We start from the raw sequence: 23,034 nt of genomic DNA, 5'->3' as shown, positions 1-23,034 counted from the left end.
GAGCCTGACCTCTGTGTTATCAGCACTGCAGTTGTTGTTGTTATTGTTTAGTTGCTAAGTCAGTTAGACTCTTGCTACCCCATGGACTGTAGCCTGCCAGGCTCTTCTGTCCCTGGGCTTCCCCAGTCAAGAGTATTGGAGTGGGTTGCCATTTCGTCCTCCAGGGGATCTTCCTGACCCAGGGATCAAACTTGCATCTCCTATTTTGGCAGGCCGATGTTTTCCCACGGTGCCACCTGGGAAACCCGGCTGTCTCCCACAGTTTGCTCGTATTCTTGCCTGTTGAGTTGGTGATGCTGTCTAACCATCTCAACCGTTGCTGCCTCTTTCTTCTTTGTCTTCAATCTTTCCCACCATCAGGGCAATTGTGAGACCCACCCAATGATATGAATAGTGATTCATATAATTCATTCATATAAAGAATAGTGATTCACTGCTTTACATGAGAAGGAACACCAGGGTCTGGAATTAGCCAGACTTGGACCCCAAATTCCTCTCTGCACCTTAGTTTCTATCTCTTAAGTGTAAATAACCTAAATTTAGTACCTACTTTCTAGGATTTATGTGACACTTAATGAAAAAAAATATATATATAATGCTTATTGTTTTTCTAATTATAACTATTGGTACAACTTTCTATATAACCAAATATAAATCTGTATGACATCAGGATTTTATTCATTAGATAAACATTTATGCCTTGGTTTATTAGAATTTAGTAGCAATACTAGATAGCATTTACATAGAAGATGGTCCATTTATATGTGTTGATTTTGAGGCCAGCTGTCCTGGGATACTGTGTAATGTGTGAATGATTTTGATATTCCTATTGTTGTTGCTCAGCCACCAAGTTGTGCCCAACTCTTTGCAACCCCATGGACTGCAACATGCCAGGCTTTCCTGTCCCTCACCATCTCCTGGAGTTTTCCCAAGTTCATATCCATTGAATCTGTGATGCCATCCAACCATCTCATCCTCTGTCACCGTCTTCTTCTTCTGCCTTCAGTCTTTCCCAGCATCAGGGCCTTTTTCAATGAGTCAAGTTTTCTTCGAATCAGGTGGCCAAAGTATTGGAGCTTCAGCATCAGTCCTTCCAAAGAGTATTCAGGGTTGATTTATTTTGATTGATTTTTTTAAGATTTTAAGGTTTGATCTCCTTGCTGTCCACAGGACTCTCAAGAGGCTTCTCCAGCACAACAGCTCAAAAGCATAAATTCTTCAATGCTCTACCTTCTTTATGATCCAACTCTCACATCTGTACATGACTACTGGAAAGACCAGAGCCTTGACTACATGGACCTTTTGTCAGCAAAGTGATGTCTTTCCTTTTTAATACACTGTCTTCTTTCCTGTCAAGATGCAATGATCTTCTAATTTCATGGCTACAGTCACCATCTGCAGTGATTTTAGAGCCCAAGAAGAGGAAATATGTCCCTGCTTCCATCTTTTCCCCTACAACTTGCCTTGAAGTAATGGACGAAATGCTATGATCTTAGTTTTTGTTTGTGTGTGTATTTTTTAGTATTGCATTTTTAGCTGGCCCTTTTACTCTCCTCCTTTACCCTCATCAAGAGGCTCAATAGTTCCTCTTCACTTTCTGCCATTAGAGTGGTATCATACGTAAGTCTGAGGTTGTTAATATTTCTCCTGGTGATCTTGATTCTAGCTTGTAATTCATTCAGCCCAGCATTTCGTGGGATGTGTTCTGTGTATAAATTAAATAAACAAGATAATGATAAACAGCCTTGTTGTACTCCTTTCTCAGCCCTGAACCAGTCAGTTTTTCCATACAAGATTCTAATTGTTGTTTCTTGACCCGCATACAGGCTTCTCAATAGAAGGGTAATATGGTCTGGTATTCACATCTCTCCAAGAATTTTTCCCAGTTTATTATGATCCACACAGTCAAAGGGTTTAGTGTAGTCAATGAAACAGAGGTAGATATTTTTCTGGAATTCCCTTGCTTTCTCTGTGATCCAGTGAATGTTGGCAGTTTGATCTCAGGTTCCTCTGTCTTTTCTAAACCCAGCTTGAACATCTGGAAATTCTCAGTTCATGTAATGCTGAAGCCTAGCTTGCTGGATTTTGAGCATAACCTTACTGGCATGGGAGATGAGTGAAATTGTCTGGTGGTTTGAACATTCTTTAGTATTGCCCTTCTTGGAAACTGGGATGGGGATTGACCTTTTCCAGTCCTGTGGTCACTTCTGGGTTTTCCAAATATGCTGACATATTCAGTGAAGCACTTTAATAGTATCATGTCTTAGGACCCCATCACCTCCACTAGCTTTATTGGCAGCAGTGCTTTCTAAGAAGGCCCACTTGACTTCACACTCCAGAATGTCTGGCTCTAAGTGAAAGACTACATCATCGTGGTTATCCAGGTCATTAAGATCTTTCTTTATACAGTTCTGTATATTCTTTTTATCTCTTCTTGATCTCTTCTTCATTTATGTCTTTACTATTTCTGTCCTTTATTATGCCTGTCTTTGGGTAAAATGTTCCTTTGATATTTCCAGTTTTCTTGAAGAGATCTCTAGTCTTACTCTTTCTGTTGTTTACCTCTATTTCTTTGCGTTGTTCATTGAAGAAGGCCTTGTCTTTCCTTGCTATTCTCTGGAACTCTGCATTTAGTTGCGTGTACCTTCCCCTTTCATCTTTGCTTTTTGCTTCTCTTCTTTCCTCAGCTATTTGTAAACCCTCCCCAGACAGCCACTTTGTCTTCTTCCTTTTCTTTTTCTTTGGGATGGCTTTATTTGCTGCTCCCTGTACAGTATTATGGACCTCTGTCTATACTTCTTCAGGCACTCTGTTTACGAGATCTAACCCCTTGAATCTATTTGTCGCCTCCACTGTATATTCATAGGGAATTTGATTTAAGTTGTACTTGACTGGTTTAGCGGTCTTCCCCAGTTTCTTTAGTTTAAGCCTGAATCTTGCTATGAGGCTGATGATCTGAGCCACAGTCAACTGCAGGTCTTGTTTTTACTGACTGTATTGCTGCATCATCAGCAACAAAGAATGTAATCAGTCAAACTTCGGTATTGACTGTTTAGTGATGTCCACGTGTAGAGTCATCTCTTGTGTTGTTGGGAGAGGGTGTTTGCTATGACCAGGGAATTCTCTTGGCAGAAATCTGTTAGCCTTCATTTTGTCCTCCAGGACCAAACTTGCCTGTTGCCCCAGGTATCTTGACTTCCTACCTCTGCATTCCAATCTCCTATGATGAAGAGAACTTAGTTTCTTGATGCTAGTTCTACGAAGTCTTCTAGGTCTTCATAGAACTCATCACCTTCAGCTTCTTTTGCATTGGTGGTTGGGCCGTAGACTTGGATTACTGTGATATTGAATGGTTTGCCTTGGAAATAACTGAGATCACTCTGTCGTGTTTAAGGTTGCACCCAAGTACTGCATTTCAGATGCTTTTTTTGATTATGAGGGCTACTCCATTTCTTCTGTGGGATTCTTGCCCACAGTAGTAGATATAATAAATTAAATTCACTCATTTCCATCCATTTTAGTTCACTGATCCCTAAGATGTCAATTATTTACTTTTGCCATCTCCTGCTTGACCACACCCAATTTACCTTGATTCACAGACCTAGCATTCCAGGTTCCTATGCAATATTATTCATTACAGTATCAGATTTTACTTTCATCGCCAGACACATCCACAATTGAACATTGTTTCCACTTTAGCCCAGACACTTCATTTTGGGGCTATTGGTAATTCTCCTCCACTCTTTTCCGTAGCTTATTGGACACCTTCCAATCTAGGGGGCTCATCTTTTGGTGTTAGATCTTTTTACCTTTTTATACAGTTCATTGAGTTCTCATGGCTAGTATACTGCAGTGGTTAGCCATTCCCTCCTCCAGTGAATCATGTTTTGTCAGAACTCTCCACTATGACCCGTCTGTCTTGGGTCTACACAGCATGACTCATAACTTCATTGAGTTACACGAGCCGTTTGCCACCACAAGGCAGTGATCCATGAAGGGGATATTCCTAAGGCATAGCTATTCCATGTGAATGAATGTCCTATCTCTGCTCTTATCTGCTCCCTGGTTTTCCTTTTTTTTTTTTTCCACCTACATATCTACTCTCTCCAGGAAGCCCTCTCTGACCCCCTAACACAGTTCTGTCTCTGTGCTCCCAAAACACCATGTACCCTTCTTTCATAGAAGCCATCATAGTTGTAATTTTATGTTTATTTAAACGGTGCTTGTTAAGTCTATCTTCTCCATCAGACTGGCTCTTAATCTCATGAAGGGCCATGTATGTTTTAATCCCAAGGTCTGTGAGTACAGAGTGCCTGTCATAGGGTAGGTGCTCCATATATGTTTAATGGATGAGTGTGTTTACTGAAGAACCAACGGTTCATATTTTACTGGAGCAGCATAGTGCTGAGTACTTTACAAATAGTGGACTGTAAAGACCCGCAGACCCGCCGCAGGTCTCCTACGGGTTAGCAGTTCCAGTCTCTAGAAAACCATCCAGAAGCCGGTTTATGCTATGTTGGTGCCTGGTTAAGGGCTCTGAGTTTTCCTTGAAGGCGATGGGCCTTCAGAAGAGGTAATTAACATGTGACCAAAATTGGGGTCTGGCTGCTTGCCACTCAAAAGCCAATAAAGAGGCACAACTGGTGAAAAGAAAAGTTTGCTTTATTTCAGAGGCCAGCAACCAGGGCCAAGGGCAGACTTGTGTCCAGAGCTCAACTCCTCCACTGACAATCAGTGGGCAAGCTTTCAAAGGGGCGTTTCAGGGGTGCACGGGCAGAGGAGGGGCTACATGTAAAAACCACACAGTCAGCTCTGACCGTCGTCTTCAAGGTGGTCACGCCACGGTCTGATGGTGTCATCTCAATTGTTTTGAGTACAGTTAATCTTTAGTTCCAGGGTCAGTTTGATCCCATTTTGTTGAGGCTAGTTCTCAGAATTGTGGCAGCATATGTCATGGCTACACTCTGGTCATCATGTAATTAACTTCTTCCACATGGTGGGGGTTTCAGTATCTACAAGACAGCTCACAGGACCTGGCTCAGAATATTATCTGTAACCCTCAAGGAGGAACTAAAGGCTCTTGACTTTGTTTAATGACTAAACTATTATTATTTTGTCCTGCTTGACTGTTTTCCTTTCCTTCTGCATTTTCTCACTTCTCTGATTAAACTTACTCTTTGGGTAAAGTTCTTCTACAGACACAAGCAGGCAGAGGACATGAGGTGAGAAGAACCATAGGGTCCTGCTCCATTTCAAAGGCACAAGGCTATTTCTGGTTAGCTTCTTAGAATGGCTAAAACATTGCACCAGGATTAAAATTCCTGACGTGGGGAGTCCAGGGCACTAACTGGAGACATGGGTGAGGAACACAGTCTTTGAGGCTGCAAAGGAGCTCCAGGCAGCAACGGAGCAAAGACACTAGGAAAATTCATTCATAGGTCACCCAGCACCCTCCACCTCCCCCCAGCCATCTGCAGACCACGGGAGGCAAAGCAGGGCTCCTGCAATGCTGAGCAAGGTATGATACGAAGCAGAAGTCTCAACTGCAAAATGAAGACCCTGGCATCTGAACCAGGGCAAACATTCAAGGTTGAGAAAGTAACAACGCTGAGAGTTAACAAATTGGGCTGAACCCGCTTGAATCCCAGCTGTGGAGACTCCGGAGTCGCTCTTGAGCCCTGCTTCTCAGAATCTGGGCAACAAGAGCAACACCTGGAGCTTGTTAAAAACCCAGGATTGGTGAAGCCCAGCTTCTCAAAACCCGAGCTTCATGCACAGCACCTGGGGCTTGTTAAAATCGCAGCCTCTTTGGTTTCACCCAGAACCTCCGCATCTTATAAAATGCCCAGCAAAGTTGGTCGCTCATTCCTGGGGAGCATGAAAGCCAAGTTCAGCCTACAAGTGAGTCCCTGCTGTGAAAAGGAAGCTGAGAGTGAACTTGATGTGTGAGGAAAGGGATGACGGTTGTGACTAGGAAAGCCTGCTACTCGTCCACTTTCTGTTAGAGTGTAGGCTTTCTGGGAGTTGTTGGTTCTCACTTAGAGGGAGGGACCTGCTGCTTTCTCATGCTCGCCAGCGTGTTTGCTAGCTGCCCCCTGGTCCTTGCTGACCCAGCATGTCTTTGCATTTCCAGCAGATAACAGGCTGGAGAGAGAGGTGTTTTGAAGTGATGGACTTTTTCAGTGATGAGGATTCCTCTGAAGATGTTTACTTCTGAGCTGGGGAATGTAGGTATGGATGCAACAATTTGAGCCATTTTAGAAGTTGCTTTTCTGAGTCTGGTTTGAGGCTCAGACCTGTGGCATGTGGCCAGAGAGTTTATTTCTATTTGTGTGCTTTTGAGGCTGTGTCTTCCTTAAGGGTGTGTTGTTGCAGGGCTCAGGGTGCTGTGCCAAGGCAGGCGCATTTCACTTTGCGGCTGCAGAAATAAACCACCTCGGCTATCAGTGATTGAGAAGATGAGTCACGCCGCTTCTGCAACCAGGGCTGGTCTCAGCCGAGTGGTTCTGCTGCAGTCAGCAGCAGGGTGCGAAGTCCACAGAGGCTTGGCTGAGAGGGTTGGGGTCTGGCTAGGCTCCTTTCTTTCCACATAGTTTCCTGTACCCCAGGAAAGCCTGTCGTCCTGTTAGAGCCTGGTAGCTGGATTCCAAGCAGGAGACTCTCACAAGGAAGAGGCGCAGTGAGTAAAGGTTTTCCAGACTATTGGTATCACACATGCCAATGGCCCACGGACAAAGAAGCCACCTCCATAAGAGGGGATGTCAGAGGGCATGGGGCTTGGGAAGTGTGGTCTGTCGGGGCCGCCAGTACCACTGTTGCTCCCCCACCTCGGGTGGAGGGGCCAAGATGGAAAGAGAAATGAAAGTTTAGTCACCTGTGTTGAGTGGATGCATGTGTTTACATGACCAAGGGTGTATGTGTAGTATTCCTGGAAACTTTGGGGGACTCACTGGTCTTTTCCCCAAAGATTCCTTTTATTTAGGAATTGTCATTTTACTGAACAGTCATTTGGTCTCAGGGTTATGGGAGAACAGTGAGGCAAGAGGGGACTTCCAGCAGGCTCATGAGTGTGTCAAGACGGAGATCAGGGTGAGATCAGACGCTATAGCTCAATTACCTCAAATCAATGAGGTCAGGAGCATAGAAAGACTGGATATCGTGTTCTGACAACACCCTAGAAAATAAGTAAGAGATGTAGACAATTATTTTTATTTTCCCAGAAATATTATGTGATCTCCTTTTTTCTTTGCTGTTTCTTTGTCTCATTTGCTTACTTCAGGTTTTCCACTTATAGTGGGGTTACTGTGTATTGAGACAGGAAGGTAGTGATGGATAAAATTGAATCAATGTGCTCCTCTTGTGAGATTTAGTTGGGAGCTCCACCCCCCGCTTAGGGTTTTAAATAAGTTTAACTTTGAATGATTTAATAACTGTGAAAATAAATCCACCTTCTGTGGTTCATGATCTTAAAATCAGTGAGTTTCCAAATTCTTACCATGGCTGGAAACAAGATGATGTGAGGAAAATAGGTAGTGGGGTTTTCATCTTAGAGGTAAATGAAAGGGAAATAAGACCATTGCAGCCGGTATTTGTTCATGTTTCCAGGGCTTACTGAGGTTTGTGGAGTTGGGATTCAATGCCCGCTCTTCTGATCCTGAGTCCAATCTGATTCTTGCAGGACCATCGGACCATTTAAGGGTGAACCATACTAAAGAGGTAGCTAAAGATTTCCTAGGGACTTACACTCTCAAGTCTGTTCATCTAAAGCTCTTCATAAGCAGCTTTATACTTATGTTGGGGTCAGTTTACCTATGATCTCTACATAAACTTACCTTTTGACTGGAAAGTCAGTTCCATAATGATCCTTACTAAATGCAGGAAGGTTCTTAGAATGATAATCACAGGTCATAACTCACCTGATTAGGGATGCAGAATATGACATAATGATTGGCCTTAGGCATGTTGCTATTTCTTCTCATATGAATATATTAGGTTGCTAAGTCACATTTGACTCTTTGTGACTCCATGCACTACAGCCTGCCAGGCTCCTCTATCCATGGGATTCTCCAGGCAAGAATACTGGAGTGGGTTCCCATTCCCTCCTCCAGGAAATCTTACCAACCCAGGGATCAAATCCCTAGTTTTCTGTATTACAGGTAGATTCTTTACCATCTGAGCCACCAGGGAAACCCTTATTTCTTCTAAGACTCTGTTTTTTCACTGGCATAATGGAAGTGATAGCAGCTGCCACACAGGTTGTTAAAGAAAGAACAACCTTTCATTTCTCAGTGAATGAAAGAAAGAACCTATGTCAAGCAGAGTCTGGTCCATAGTAAGTATGGAAATGATCACTTATTATCTTGGTGATGATAAAGATGCTTTGTCCCTGGTCTAGTTCCCAAGAGGCAGAAGGGATGCTGTGGTCATCATATTGTTGCTAAGATCTGTAACTCAGATTTCACTGTGAAATGTCATTTGTTGGCCACGCATCTGCCTGATAGAATGAAGTGAAGATTTAGCCATGTGTGTTGCCATTAGAATTTTTTACCTTTTTCTTATTTTTGTTTGTTTTTTGATTGACACAAAACAGCAAGCATCCAGTCCACTAAAACAAAGAAAAACTATTACTGGTATTTTTATTTCCAAGTGTTCCAGCAGTGCCCTGCAAGCAATGACCTTTTCATTTAACTCTGTTTAGGGTTTGATGCCTATTTTACATCCCGCACACTTGAAAACAACCGAAGAAATGTATGGTTTGCCGAATACTGGGAGGAAAACTTCAACTGCAAGTTGACGATTAGTGGGTCAAAGAAAGAAGACACAGATCGCAAATGCACAGGTAATCTCATTCTCGTTGTCCTTCTCCTGTTACTCTACGTGGCCAGCATTGAAATTTCTGTAGAGCTGACAGAAGGAAGCTTGGCTGGAGACAAATTGAAAAAGTAAATTGAATTTTACTAGATTGTTCAGAAAATGGAACAGGAGCATAAGTCTTGCAGGACAAAATCACTACAGACAAGAATGTATTCTTTTCTGCCTGTCCATCTAGTGATAATTGACATTTTCATTGATTCTGTGAATTCAAAAGGGGTCATGTTGCCTTGAATGCCCTCACTGAAAAATATTAGTTCACGTTGTAGCCAGGAGTATAAAGTCATTTTCACAGAGGCTTAAATCTCTCACCAATTCCATGTCAGCATCAGAATGAACTGTCAGCAGAGACATGACTAAAAATGCTAAAACAACATATTTGATGAAGGAAACAAAGTGTACATGGGGGTTAGAGTAATGAGGATTTCAGTGGACTTTCATAATGTCCAAATTGAGTTACCTGCTATTTAAAATATGCTTTAAGACACTAAGCCTCATATGTAACCTTATATAAGTATTCTGAATAAGAAACACAAGTGTTTACCATTTATTTATGTGTAGTCCATAATCAGGAAGCAGAATCACATATTTATCCATGGATTCATTCACAAATATGTATTGAGCGGCTCCTTTCTCCTCATCACTGTGCCACGTACTCCTGATCCGATGGGGAGTAAACCAAGGAAGTAAACCATGCTTTCATGCTGCTAGAGAAAGTAGGGGGAAAAAAATCAACATTATTCCAGTGACTTTTCTATGAATACATAATTATAAACTGTAGTAAATATTTGTGTGTATGGCAGATAATCAAGGAATTTTACTCATCTTAAAGGTAGAAGCTCTCTCAAAAGATGAGTCGACACTGGCTGGTTAGGAATGGAGAAGAACAGACTGGAGAGTTTCTGAGAGAGCATGGCACAGGGCTCATAGCAGGAAAAATGATGGAACCTCAGAGGACTTGAAAAGCAGAAAAACATGCTTTCAAGAGAATAGGACGAATCTGTGAGTCAAGGCTGGATGTATAAAGATAGGACAAAGTAATAAGCTGTGATGGGACATGTGTGGATTTGGGTCTTTATCCTTCAGATTCTGGAAATTGTAGGAGATCTTGCACAAGTGTGTAGTGTGTCCTACCATCTTACCACCTAGCCCTCTATTAAATAGCATTCACCAATTTTATGCTTAAGTGGACTTCAACATTTGCAATGATAACCTTGAGGTAGCACAAACCCTGAAATGTCTTTAGTATGATCAAGAAAGAGACATTCATATTGTATACACTCATGAGTAGTTTTTCTCTGCAATGTAGGTCTTTGAATATTGGCCATCCAGATATTATAGATTCACCCATTCAGCAAACATCTATTAATGAAGAGTAATGCATATTGAGCACAGTACTAAAATACCATGAATGGTGTGAGGATGCTAAAATTTAGACCTTTTCCTCAAGGGTTTTTTTTTTTTTTTGGTGTGTGTATGCATGCGAAGAAAGGGGAGATAAGATATAAACAGAGACATGAGTTAAAATAATGATTTGAAAAATCTGTATAATACACAGCTGGATATGTGACTAAGTTACCTAGGCTATCAGATTAACCACATTCTCTATACCATAGTGTATAACAACAGTGTTGTCAGTAATAGGATCCTTATAACGTTGCAGGGGGTTGGGGAGAAAAAAATATTAATTCAATGTTGACTAGACCTAGGTGACACAAAGCTTTCAAGTGGAAACCGAAAAATTAGTTTGACATGTGGATAATTTATCTCTGTGACAGGAGACATCCAAATGTGCTAGAAGTATCTAAATGATTGATGACAGTTTTCTGGCTCTTTCTGACATTTGATGCTTTGTGGAGTCTGAAAGGGGGACTGAATGCTTTGATGGCCCTTAGGATCATTCTCAGACCCATCTCCAGTCTGTGTAGATACTCTGACCAGACTGTTTTGTCTGCAGTCATATTTTAGTGCTGATTATCGAGAATTTAAGCTTGTAAAAACATGCAAGCTCATTATCCAAACCACTACCTTCAGAAATAGAAACAGCAGTGTTTGTGTTTTCATATCATGCTTCCTCCATGTGAAGAATCTATGATCACATCTGCTAAATTACCTGTGACCCCAAATTATGTAAATATCTTCTCTCTTCTTACTTACCACTTCCCTTGCAGTAGAAGGTGCCATCCTGTGTGAAGGTAGATGTTACCACTATCAGCGTATCTTTCGTTCTTCCCATTATTGACTATAACAACATGGGTGGTCTGTGTTCGTTATTATTTCTTGTACTTTCTTTGTCCAAATTCAACGAAACTTGTATTTTCTTTGAAAGTATTACCAAAATACTATTTCAAAAATCCTGACACTTTGGAACTTGGAAGTGGAAAAATGGGGGAAAGAACAGACTGAGATTTGCTAGATCACAGGGAAAGAAAACATCGAGAGAAATGAAATAATGAATTGTATTACTGAGAATTCTTGTATTGAGAAATTGTTTTAATGAAAGAAAAGAGTGGATGGGAGAAGGAAGCCATTGGTTCACTTAAGGATATGGGGTGATGCAAGGGAAAACTTATGTTGGTATCAGATTTTGAAGCACCAAGAGAATGGGCACAGGGGGAAGAAGCAACCAGAGGCGGAGGCAGGCTGAATCATCTGGCAGTGCAGAGAGGGTAGTTAGTAGGTGTCTTGATCTGAGGACTGCAGAAAACAGCCCCCTTCACATATCTCTCTGTGACTGGTCTCTGCTGAAGAAGAAAGTCTTGAAATATTCATTCCTAGTATTCAGACACAAACTAGCATGTGCCTTTTTTTTCCTGGAATGTATAGCCTCTGTAGCCATCATGAGCTACTTATTATCTATTAGCTCCAAGTAGTCTTGGATCATTCAAGATCATTGCATAAGTTATCTGGTCAGATGAGTCTTGAAGATGAGGTGTGGGATCCATAACTATTTGGAGAGAGCAAGTCCCTGAGATCAGGGGGAAACAGTGAGCTCTAAAAAACCCAAGATGGTACAAAGTCACAAAAAGGAGAATAATTGTTAAACAAAAAATCGTCATTAAAAAAACTGTATATGCTTTATAATTTAATGTGGGGTTACTTGTGTGTAGATTCTTATAGGAACTTACATGAACAGCCATGTAATTCTTATTCCTATAAATTTTCTATATGCGCTTAAAGTCACCTTCAAACAAGGAAAGCTACCACATTCTTCAGTATTTTAAGCAAATCCCACCTTTCCCTGATACCCAATTCCAAGATCTCTCAACCTTGAGAACTGGACATGCTTCATGCCACCTTCCCTGGAGGTGGCCTAATTGTCACTGATATAAATTAAGACTCGCCAGGGACCCATCCTGCTTGTTGGTTGTCTTGGCTGCCCTGCCCCAAGGGGCCATGCTCTTAGGGAGGTTTGTTGGTGCTTTTAGCATCACAGAAAACGCAAACGCTAGCTGACAGGTACTAATGCCAGTCACGCTGCTCCGTGGAAGAGTTCTATCTCCTCATGCACGTAGTGGCAGCTACACACCTAACAGAGTGCATCATTTTTAGATAGTCCGTTATAGATTATGTGTCACCTATGAAAAGAAGGATCGGATGGGATTGTTTTCAGGTTAAATGTACACTCTGCCACCCCGCCCCGCTGGTAAGTGTTCACGCTTAATGCTCGCCAGTATGTTGCTGACACAGAGACCAAGCCAGCATATGAGCTCTTTGGGAATTGTATATTTTTGTGGAGATACCAAGATCAAAGGAAGTAGGAAAAAAAACATAGATGAAGTGATGTGTCTGCAGAAGAGACTGAGGCCATCTTGATATCAGAAAAATCACTCTACCAAATGGCTGTGAAACTGTCATGAAAGAGGCTAGGACTGTGTTCTAGGGCTCTCTCTTTGTATCCCTGTGGGAGATTGGAAAATATTGCTTAACCTCTCAAAGCCTTTCCTCATCTTTGAAATGGGAATCAGAAAAGTTTACATCCAAAGTTACTGTGGGGATTAAATTAGATCACTCAAACAGGGGATCTAAAGTGATATCATTACACAGTAATGGCAAGTGTCTGCTGCTCTGGGCTCAAAGCAGTTGCCTGGGATGTGGGAATGGCGGGTCATGAAGATCCTATTGCCTTATGTCAGTCCTATGGAAAATCAGCATGTATATTAAATTCTAACAGGAAAATAAAGTCAAGGATTTGAATAAGCATGTATGTATACACAGGAGATTCTCACTGGAGTGCACGTTGGACAGCAGTGTACAGAGGTGTTGCCAAGTTTGTAGGCAGGCAGCATTCAACTTTGTTATAAATGGGATGCTGGAGTGAGGCTCAAAGATTATGGAATTTTAGCACCAGAAGGACTTCCCTGGTGATTCAGATGGTAAAGAATCTACCTTCAATGAAGCAGACCCGGGCTGGGTCAATCCCTGGGCTGGGAAGATCCCCTGGAGATGGGAATGGCGACCCACTCCAATATTCTTGCCTGAAGAATTCCGTGGACAGAGGAGCCTGGAGGGTTACAGTCCACTGGGTCATGAAGAGTCAGATAGGACTGGGTAACACACACACACACACACACACTCACTCACTCACACTCACACACACTCACTGTAGAGTGTCCCCAAGCATTTTTGAACTTTGGACTTGCTGAACACCTCCTGCCTCAACTTTTGTTCCATTTATCCCTGATGCATCATATGCCTATGTGGTTAGTAGCATCCCCAAGCTCTTTGCTTCTAAACCCATTCTTTAAAGTCAGAAGGTCCTGAAGATCTGAATGTGTCTGTTTGTGGCAGTCCATAAAAATTATCACTGTGTCATATTTTAAGGCTCACACAGACGTTTGTCTAACTAACATTATCGTCCTGCCAAATGTCACTTTGTAAATACTGATTCATCAGAATTATCTCTTTGTTGAAAAGAAGGAACTCAGCATTTAGAAATCCATCATCCCATGAAGGGATAATTTGACTTTCAGAGATTTGTTCTTCTTTTGAGATGACAGAGGAAGAATAAATTGGTGATATATTTTTTCTTTTGTTTTGTGGCAAAAATCTAATGTATTCCAATTTCAGTTGGAATACAATTGAAATGTATTCCAATCCCATGTCTGAAATTCAGTTGGACATGACTGAAGCTACTTACTTAGCTCACACACATGCTTTCAAATCACACAATAGGCAAATTCAGTTTCTATCTGAGTCACTAATCAACCAATATTTACCATGGATATATATCAGGGGCCAAAGAATATACTTTGGTAAATATCCACATTTTGGGAGGCCAGTACCCTTAAGTTGTGTTTACACCTTGTTTGTCAAATTAATAGTTTAAGTAAAGGCCACTCTATTGGGAGTGGGAGGTGGCAAAACCCTATTAAGAAATGCTGTTAGTGAAAATGGATTAAAGATCTAAATGTAAGATCAGAAACTATAAAACTCCTAGAGGAAAACATAGGCAAAACACTCTCTGACATAAATCACCACAGGATCCTCTATGACCCACTTCCCAGAGTAATGGAAATAAAAGCAAAAATAAACAAATAGGACCTAATTAAACTTAACAGCTTTTGCACAACGAAGGAGACTCTAAGCAAGGTGAAAAGACAGCCTTCCGAATGGGAGACAATAATAACAAACAAAGCAACTGACAAAGAATTAATCTCAAAAATATACAACAGCTCATGAAGCTCAATTCCAGAAAAATAAATGACCCAAACAAAAAATGGGCCAAAGAACTAAACAGACATTTCTCCAAAGAAGACATACAGATGGCTAACAAACACATGAGAAGATGCTCAACATCACTCATTACCAGAGAAATGCAAATCAGAACCACGATGAGGTACCATCTCACGCCAGTCAGAATGGCTGCTATCCAAAAGTCTACAAACAATAAATGCTGGAGAGGGCGTGGAGAAAAGGGAACCCTCTTACACTGTTGGTGGGAATGCAAACTAGTACAGCCACTATGGAGAACAGTGTAAGGATTCCTCAAAAAACTGGAAATAGAACTACCATATGACCCAGCAATCCCACTCCTGGGCATACACACCGAGGAAACCAGAATTGAAAGAGACACGTGTACCCCAGTGTTCATCGCAGCACTGTTTACAATAGCTAGGACATGGAAGCAACCTAGATGTCCATTGGCAGACGAATAGATAAGAAAGTCATGGTACATATAGACAATGGAATATTATTCGGCTATTAAAAAGAATGCATTTAAATCAGTTCTAACAAGGTGGATGAAACTGGAGCCTATTATACAGAGTGAAGTAAGTCAGAAAGAATAACACCAATGCAGTATGCTAATGCATATATATGGAATTTAGAAAGATGGTTAACAATGACCCTATATGCAAGACAGCAAAAGAAGCACAGATATAAAGAACAGTCTTTTGGACCCGTGAGAGAAGGTGAGGGTGGGATAATTTGAGAGAATAGCATTGAATCATGCATATTACCATATGTGATATAGATTCCCAGTCGAAGTTTGATGCATGAGACAGGCCACTCAAAGCCGGTGCACTGGGACAACCCTGAGGGAGGGGATGGGGAGGGAGGTGGGAGGGGGGTCAGGATGGGGGACACATGTGCACCCATGGCTGATTCGTGCCAGTGTATGGCAAAAACCCACTACAATATTGTAAAGTAATTAGCCTCCAATTAAAAAAAAAAAAAGAATACTGGAGTGGGTAACCATTCCCTTCTCCTGGGGATCTTCCCAGCCCAGGAGTCAAACCCAGGCTTTGATGAAAGATATCTGCATTGTAGGCAGATTCTTTGCTGTCTGAGCCACCAGGAAAGCCTATTCCAATATAAAATAAAAAGTTAAAAAAATTAAATATCCTTCTCATGTGTTAAAAAAAAAAAATGCTGTTAGTGAGCGTAAAGCATGCATTTCTCAAGTCTTTTATTTTTACCCGGGACCCAGGCCTGGGAGAGCCTATATAATCTGTTAACTGTCAGGAGAAAGGAGTTACACTGAAGTAAGTTAAATTCTCTGAGAATATATGGGGCGTGGGGAGAGGAAGGATTTGACTCTACTAATTATTTTTCCCTGTCATTTTATTATTCTATTCTTAATTGACCTTTAATAGTTATATAGATGTTATATTGTGATTCCTCATTTATTCAGCATGATTAAGGAATCCACTTCAAAGTGCTATAGACAAATAATGTCTTACTCTCTGTTGCTGTAAGACTTTTTGAAGCCATTTTGATGAGAAGTAAAGTAAAATGTATTTTTATTCCTTTTTGCTTTGTTAAACTAAGGTTCGATGCAGATTAATTGTGATTTAATAAATATGAACCAGATTATTAGAATTTTTTTTCAGATTATTAGAATTTTTATATGTTGCCATTCATTTTAAAATGAATATAAATATGTGTTAAATGTCTCAGAATCATCTCAGAATGGCTTTGTGGATACAGCATTTTATAGCAACTCTTTGGGTGAATTTACTAATAAAATTTAGCTAGATGAAACGGTAATCACTCTAGTATTACCCAAATTAGAATTACCTGAATGTCACATCTGAAGTCATCATTGTTCTTGGAAAACATATTTTAAATACTTTTTGGAATAGAAGTATTGAATAAAAATCCCACGTTCATAAAAGATGATTATACGTATGGTTTTGGGTCCCTGTATGTACTAGCCGGACAAAAAGACTTCAGCGGAGCATTAAATCATATGAAAGGCCATGCTGATTCTGTGGCTTTACTATTAATTCAATTAGATATGAAAGTTTATCTTTCTAAAGGAATTTTAGAACAGAAGGGTAGCCTGATTTCAGTGGATATCTTTCATCAAGTATGTCAGTTGTGACACTGGGTAAATTTGAAAGAAGATAAGTGGCACGTGGTAAGGCTGCTTCTGAGAGCGGTGATCACTGCACCCTCTCCTCCAGCTAAGTTACAAAAGTGCAACTCAGGGCCACAAAACCAGCAGTGCAAAAAACGCCACTTTTGAATGTTTTCTGTCATTTTGTTTTTGCATCTCCATTCCAGTTATGTGTAAAAGTTTGACCAGTCTTTTTAGAATCCCTCCTTCCTACACATCAGTGTAGTTGAGACTTAGTTACAGAGGGCTCTATGAAGGGGGGGGGGGGGCACTGGAGTTGTTTGTGAGGTCCCTTTGCTCTGGGCCTTTGACATTTCCCTGTGACCCCCGCCTGCCCAGGAATCCACTCCCAGGAACGTGGTACCCTCTCTGAGGAGTGGAGATGTGGAGGTGAGCACAGCATGGTCCCCTGGCCCCGTCTCAGAGCTTCTCCGGACTCAGCTCTGACCATGATGGCTTGTCCAGCCCTCCTGACGCTGCAAGGTGGGAGGGATGGAGCCGAGGACTCTTTCCAGGGGTGCACAACCCCCTTAAACTTAGAGGCTTCCACTCAGTCTCTTCCTTTTCATCTTCTATTCCTGACTGTCTTTAGTAGAGGCTGAGGGAGAATGCTAACTTAGGTCCAGCCATGTCCTTGTAATTCTTTAGCATGTGGCAACCCTGTGTGTCTTGAATCCTCCAGGATTCAAACCTCTGAAGCTCAGAGCTTTATATTGACCACATGATGCAAACTCAAATCAGTTTTTTTTTTTTTTCTCCTGTGTTCTGTTATAAACTTCTTAAAAGCAATGAATAAGAACTTTGTAAGGATATTACTGCCAGGCTCCTCACTCCAGGCAAGAGTACTGAAGTGGGTTACCACGCCCTCCTCCAGGGCATCTTCGTGACCCAGGGATCGAACCTGCATATCCTGCATCATAGGCGGATTCTTTACCGCTGAACCCCTACCTTAGCAAAAATATTGCCAGAGAGCAGTATATCCATACAAGCAAAGTTAGAGGAGTCATGGATGGCAAGCCAGGCCCTTGTGTTTACTAAACAGTGCAGGTATAGCACTAACTTCATAAAGCCCATTTTCCCAAGTCTTGACCAGATGTGTAAGGCAGAGGCTAGCTGCCTTCAGCCTTCTCAAATAGACATGTGTAGATGCACTCTGCAGAAAAATGGATTCTTCTTTCTGCCACTGATCCTCCAAAGCATGAAAAGGGTTCTGCAGCACACACCATTGTACTTCAGGCCTACAACTCACCAGGGGATGGACGGAGCCAGGTTGAATTCTGTGCAAAATCAGGCGGATCGTGGAATACCATATTGAAAGCCCAGGGGGATCCAGGAAAAAACCATTTCCATAAATGGTAGAAGGGGTAATTATTTGAGCTGTGTGTCATTTCTTTCTCATTAGCTTCAATAGGCGATGGCTTTAAAAACTGGAGTTACAGCCTTGCCACATTTTGTAAACTCTATCAGGCTATGCAGTTTATGAGAAGGAATTCCCAAATGAGGGGAATTAATGCATCGGTGTCATCTCAGCAACAGTCCTTATAAACAAAGTGCCTCTTCTAAGCAATAGAAGTATTATTAATTGGCTGCTTAGACTCATTCTAGTAGGTTTAAGAAAGGGCTGTTGCATGACTTATCAAGTATCATCAAGAAAGTTAGACTGGAGTACAGTTTTCCTTTGGAGGCATTTCTAGTAATACAAGCTTGTTTTTTTCCTCCTTTTACTCCTTCCAAAGAGAAATATTGGTACTAAAAGCATTTTAGGCTTTTACAATGTGTGCAGCATCATACTCATTTTTTCTAGAGAATAAAAAATGTGCCCCCAAAATAAACATCTACCATTTGTATTAATCCAGATAGAACTGTCCAGGGGTACTTCTAACTTAGTTTTAGTGTTTCCAGTCACACCTGGTGAGGTATCTGGTGAACCCACGGGGAGGCTTCCTATTTCCTCACCCTCAAATAGTGTGTGTTTGCCCTCCTGGTGCCCAGGGCTCTATTATGTAGAAACACAGGATTCAAGCTGCCTGATACAGTTACACTAATCGATGCATGAAAAGTGGTTGAGACCTGCAGAGTCCAAGTGCCAGGTGTGAGCCCCAGCGCTCTCCCATACTGTGTCCAGGGACACGTCCCTGAGCTGTCTCAGCCCCATGTTTCCTCAGCCATAAATGGGGACAACAGTAATCCCTGCTACATGGTCTCACTTGCCAGGATTCGATAGAATGGTGCCTGGTGGGAATAGTTTATGTGCAGTGGGTTTATATGCCATTATGGTGGTGGGTGGTGGTGACTAAAGTTACCTTTGGCTTTGTTTTTATGAAAAGCATCTCCCCCATGATTGAAAACCCCTGTCCTTTTTAATGTTCATAGTCAGTCTTATTTCTCCCTTGGTGTTAAACACCCTTGGTCTTGTAAAGTACTAGGCACAGGTCAGTATACCTTTATGTGTTTCTATCCTCCCGAGTGGTGCCCCATCAGCCTGGTGAAATAAACAAGATGTGCGTCACCCTCCTTTTATAGATTAAAACAGAACTGAACCTTGGAGCAAGTGTGTGACCTATCTGAAAACATAGTTGCTAATGAGAAAAATAATCCCAGTAACTGGTGACACACACTCATTTTATCTCACGTTCTATCCCCCATTTTTTCATTTGACAAATATGTGTCAGGTGCCTGCATAGGGTGAGCAGCTGAGCTGGAAGCAAGATACAGGCTCTGCCCTCAGGGAGCTTAGATTCCAGTCCAAAAGCCAGGTGGAAAACCAAAAGCGATGAATAAAATCATTGCAAGTTATGATTAGTGCAGTGAAAGAAATAAGAGGTTAAACTAGAAAACAGCAGTTAAGAATTGTTCCAAGAAACCTTAAAAGGGTGTTTAAGGGCATTTAATTTCTGCCAACCTAAATAGTTGGCAGAAACCATTGCCACAGCCCTGACTGTCTGTAAGAGGTTATTATTTCCACTATATAGACGAGGAAGGCATGGGTCAAAGGGATCAACCACATAATAAATGCAGCTGATATCTCCCTGTGCTCTTTCTCCTCTGATGCCTAATTGCCTTTCTAGACCCTTAGGACATAAATAGACACATTCTCCTTTGGGAATCAATTTCTGGTTTTGTTAATGCAGCAGTTTCCTCACTTGCTGACACAGAGCCGGTAAAGGATCTTCAGTAGAACACCTCTGATCATGATCCTGGATGGATCCCTCAGGTCCTCACTTAGAAATGGCTGTGATGAAGAAGTGAGTTGACCTAGTTTCCTGTCTCCTCTCCTGAGCTCAAAGCAGGGCGATACTTTCCGGTTTGTGCTCAAACTTTGTTATGTTGATGAAAAGCTATAGCTTGTACCAAGAAAAAAGACACAAATACACATGTCCTGTCTCATCAGCAGCTTAATCACACAACAGGGAACGCAGCCTGAACTATAAAGTTCTCTCTGGACATGTCTCATCCTGGTGGGACTCTCTATCCTTTTAGGGTTGGGCGAACAGTCCTGCCACCTTATGAAAACAGATGGTGGAGACTGAAATCATGAGAAACCATATAAAGTACAAAATAATACCTTTAAGGAAAAGCATACCAATATCAGAGTAGCAGTTATAAATTGAGCTACCAAAGTAGTCTGATGCTCTGGCAGGAGTGTGCAATTTTCTATGGTAGGGAAATGTCGAATTACAAGATGCTATTGCTTTTTTCATTTGAGAAAAATGCAACTGTCACAAGCAAGTTTCAGGCAAGTTTGTAACAAATGGCTACATTTTAGAATTAAATTTTAAACCACCAAAGAATCAAAGGAAAACTATGCCAAGAGCCAAGTCGAAGAGGTTCCCCTTCTGTGGATACAAGTGTACAAAAATCATTAGGACAAATAGTTATTGGACTTCAAATGTCTGACAGCCTCGCTGTTAACTTGACTACATAAATCATGCCTCAGGCATAGACTATATTTCAACAGATTCTCTCTTTCCTTGGACAAGTTTTGAGATTGCAGAAGTGTTACTGAATCTCAAGAAGGGCCCCAAACCTAAATCAGTGCTATTTTTAGCGTGTGCAGAACTAATCCTGCCCCTGCTGATATTTAAGACATGTCAGTGTCCATACACTGTTCACAGGAAGAAGACAGGCTCTGAGCATGGTCTCTAGGGCCCCATCTCCTGTTGCTGCAGCTCGGACCTTCCTTTATTTCTGTAAATGCTCCTGAATTCTTGCTACCACAGGGCCTTTGTACATGCTGTTCCATCTGCCTAGAACTGGTTTTCCTCAATAAAAGGCTTGATTAGTTAATACCTACTCACACTTCACATCTCAGAGTGTCACCCCCTTCAGAAAGACTCCACTGATGCTCCCCTCCATGATCAAGTCAGTCTCTTTGCTGTCTCTTCTCCCCACTTTCTTTCCTTCTGAAGGTCACTGGCCTCAGTTTATGATGTCACTCTCCTTAGTGTGAGTTTGTGGTGATCACCTCTCTCCTGTACTCTGGTGCAGGTTCAGTGACACCAGACACTCAGTTTTTTGTTTTTTGGGGTTTTTTTGTATACCCGGCTCAGGTCAGGCATAGAGTAGAAGTTTAATAAGTCAGTGTTGAGGAATTAGTTTTACCTGCCATTCTTAAAAATCTGCACAAACCCTATCAATTCAATTGATTAGGTTAGGAGAGGAGGGGCAGGTGGTACGTGCCTGTGTTTTCCTGAAGGTGCTCAGCTTGCTGCCTCTTTCAAGCACTGAAACAGAATCTCTCATTTGGAGAATCAACCTGGGCAAATGGATTGAATCAGGGGCTCTGTAGGATTTATTGTGCTGCACATGTTAAATGTTTCATAACTCCATTATGTTGGTTTTTACAAGACACTGAAAGAAAACTGCAAGATCTGCATTTATTTGAGTTGACGTGTGCTCCATTTTAAGTAAAAAAAAGTGAGAAATTCCCCAAATTCAATAAACTATGATATATAAACCATCCCTGCCTTAAAAGAAAAAAGAATCACAGAAACAGAGGCCTAGGGAATGCATCAACCTCACAGCTTTGACCATATCTTTCCCTCCATTAATTATTGTTATTCTCATAAATGGAGAATTGTTACATTTTGCATCCTATGAGGAAGAAATTAGAGCAAGGGCTAAAACTTTAGTAGTGAAAATTATAAAATAATCAATGCTTATTAGGTACTTACTTAAATGATAGTCTCTCATCCTACAAAAAAAAAAAATGGTAGATGAATACAAATCTAAATGAACAAAAACCTTCAGCTTTTTGCAAGTGTTACACTTAAGGTTTTAATTTTGAGTCTTTTTAAAAGTAATATAGTAACTAATATTTATTGAACGCTTGCCAGATGCCAGCTACTAGACCAAGCACTTGACATAGATGATAATGATCCTCAAAATGGGAATTACATTTTTAGCCTCACTTTTTTAATTAAAATTTTTATTGAAGTAGAATTGATTTACAATATTGTGTTAGTTGCAGATGTACACTGTGTGTGTGTGTGTATATATATGTGTGTGTGTGTATATATATTTATAATTTTCTCATATTATTTTGCATTGTGGTTTATCACAGGATATTGAATATAGTTCCCTCTGCTATACAAGAGGACTTTGTTGTTTATGAAAGTGAAAGTGAAAGTTGCTCATTCAGGTCTGACTCTTTGCAAGTCCATGGAATTCTCCAGGCCAGAATACTGGAGTGGGTAGCCTTTCCCTTGTCCAGAGGATCTTCCCGACTCAGGAATTAAACCGGTGTCTCCTGCTTTGCAGGTGGATTCTTTACCAACTGAGCTATGAGGGAAGCCAAAAAATATGGAACGGTTCATGAATTTGCTGTTTATATCCGTCCTAAATTTGCATCTGCTGATCCCAAACTCCCAATCCCTCTTTTCCCTATCCCCACCCTTGGCAACCACAGGTCTGTTCTCTTTGTCTGTGGGTTTATGTCACTTTCATAGATATGTTCATTTCTGTCATATTTTGGATTCCACTTATAAGTAATATCATATTATACTTGTCTTTCTTGTCTTTCTCTGTCTTGGTTCCTCTAGTATGTTCATCTCTAGGCCCATGCATGTTGCTGCCAATGGCATTATTTTGTTCTTTTTTATGACTGAGTATTTCCATGGTGCATATGTCCCACATCTTTATTCATTCACCTGTCAGTGGGCATTTTGGTTGCTTCTGGGTCTTGGCTATTGTATATAGTGCCGCAGTGCTTGTTGGGATGCATATGTCTTTTCAGATTATGGTTTTCCCTGGATATATGCCCAGGAATAAGATTGTAGGTTCATATAGCAACTCTAGTTTTAGTTTTTTGAAAAACCTCC

At 41.2% G+C, this 23,034-nt stretch overlaps 1 protein-coding gene across 1 annotated transcript in view; it reads left to right on the top strand.

Moving 5' to 3' along the window:
* The window catches only part of GRM7 (glutamate metabotropic receptor 7), an 881,121-nt gene that overhangs the window by 536,914 nt on the left and 321,173 nt on the right, over positions 1–23,034 (top strand). Inside the window, exon 5 of the mRNA XM_043886644.1 lies at positions 8,699–8,839. Coding sequence (XP_043742579.1) covers positions 8,699–8,839 — 141 coding nt within the window. The remainder of the gene's footprint in view (positions 1–8,698; positions 8,840–23,034) is intronic.

The sequence above is a fragment of the Cervus elaphus genome, chromosome 24, assembly GCF_910594005.1.
Source record: "Cervus elaphus chromosome 24, mCerEla1.1, whole genome shotgun sequence".
In the NCBI taxonomy this organism is placed as follows: Eukaryota; Metazoa; Chordata; class Mammalia; order Artiodactyla; family Cervidae; genus Cervus; species Cervus elaphus.
Note: the sequence above shows the minus strand (reverse complement) of the source record. Positions and strands in the feature narration are given on the sequence as shown.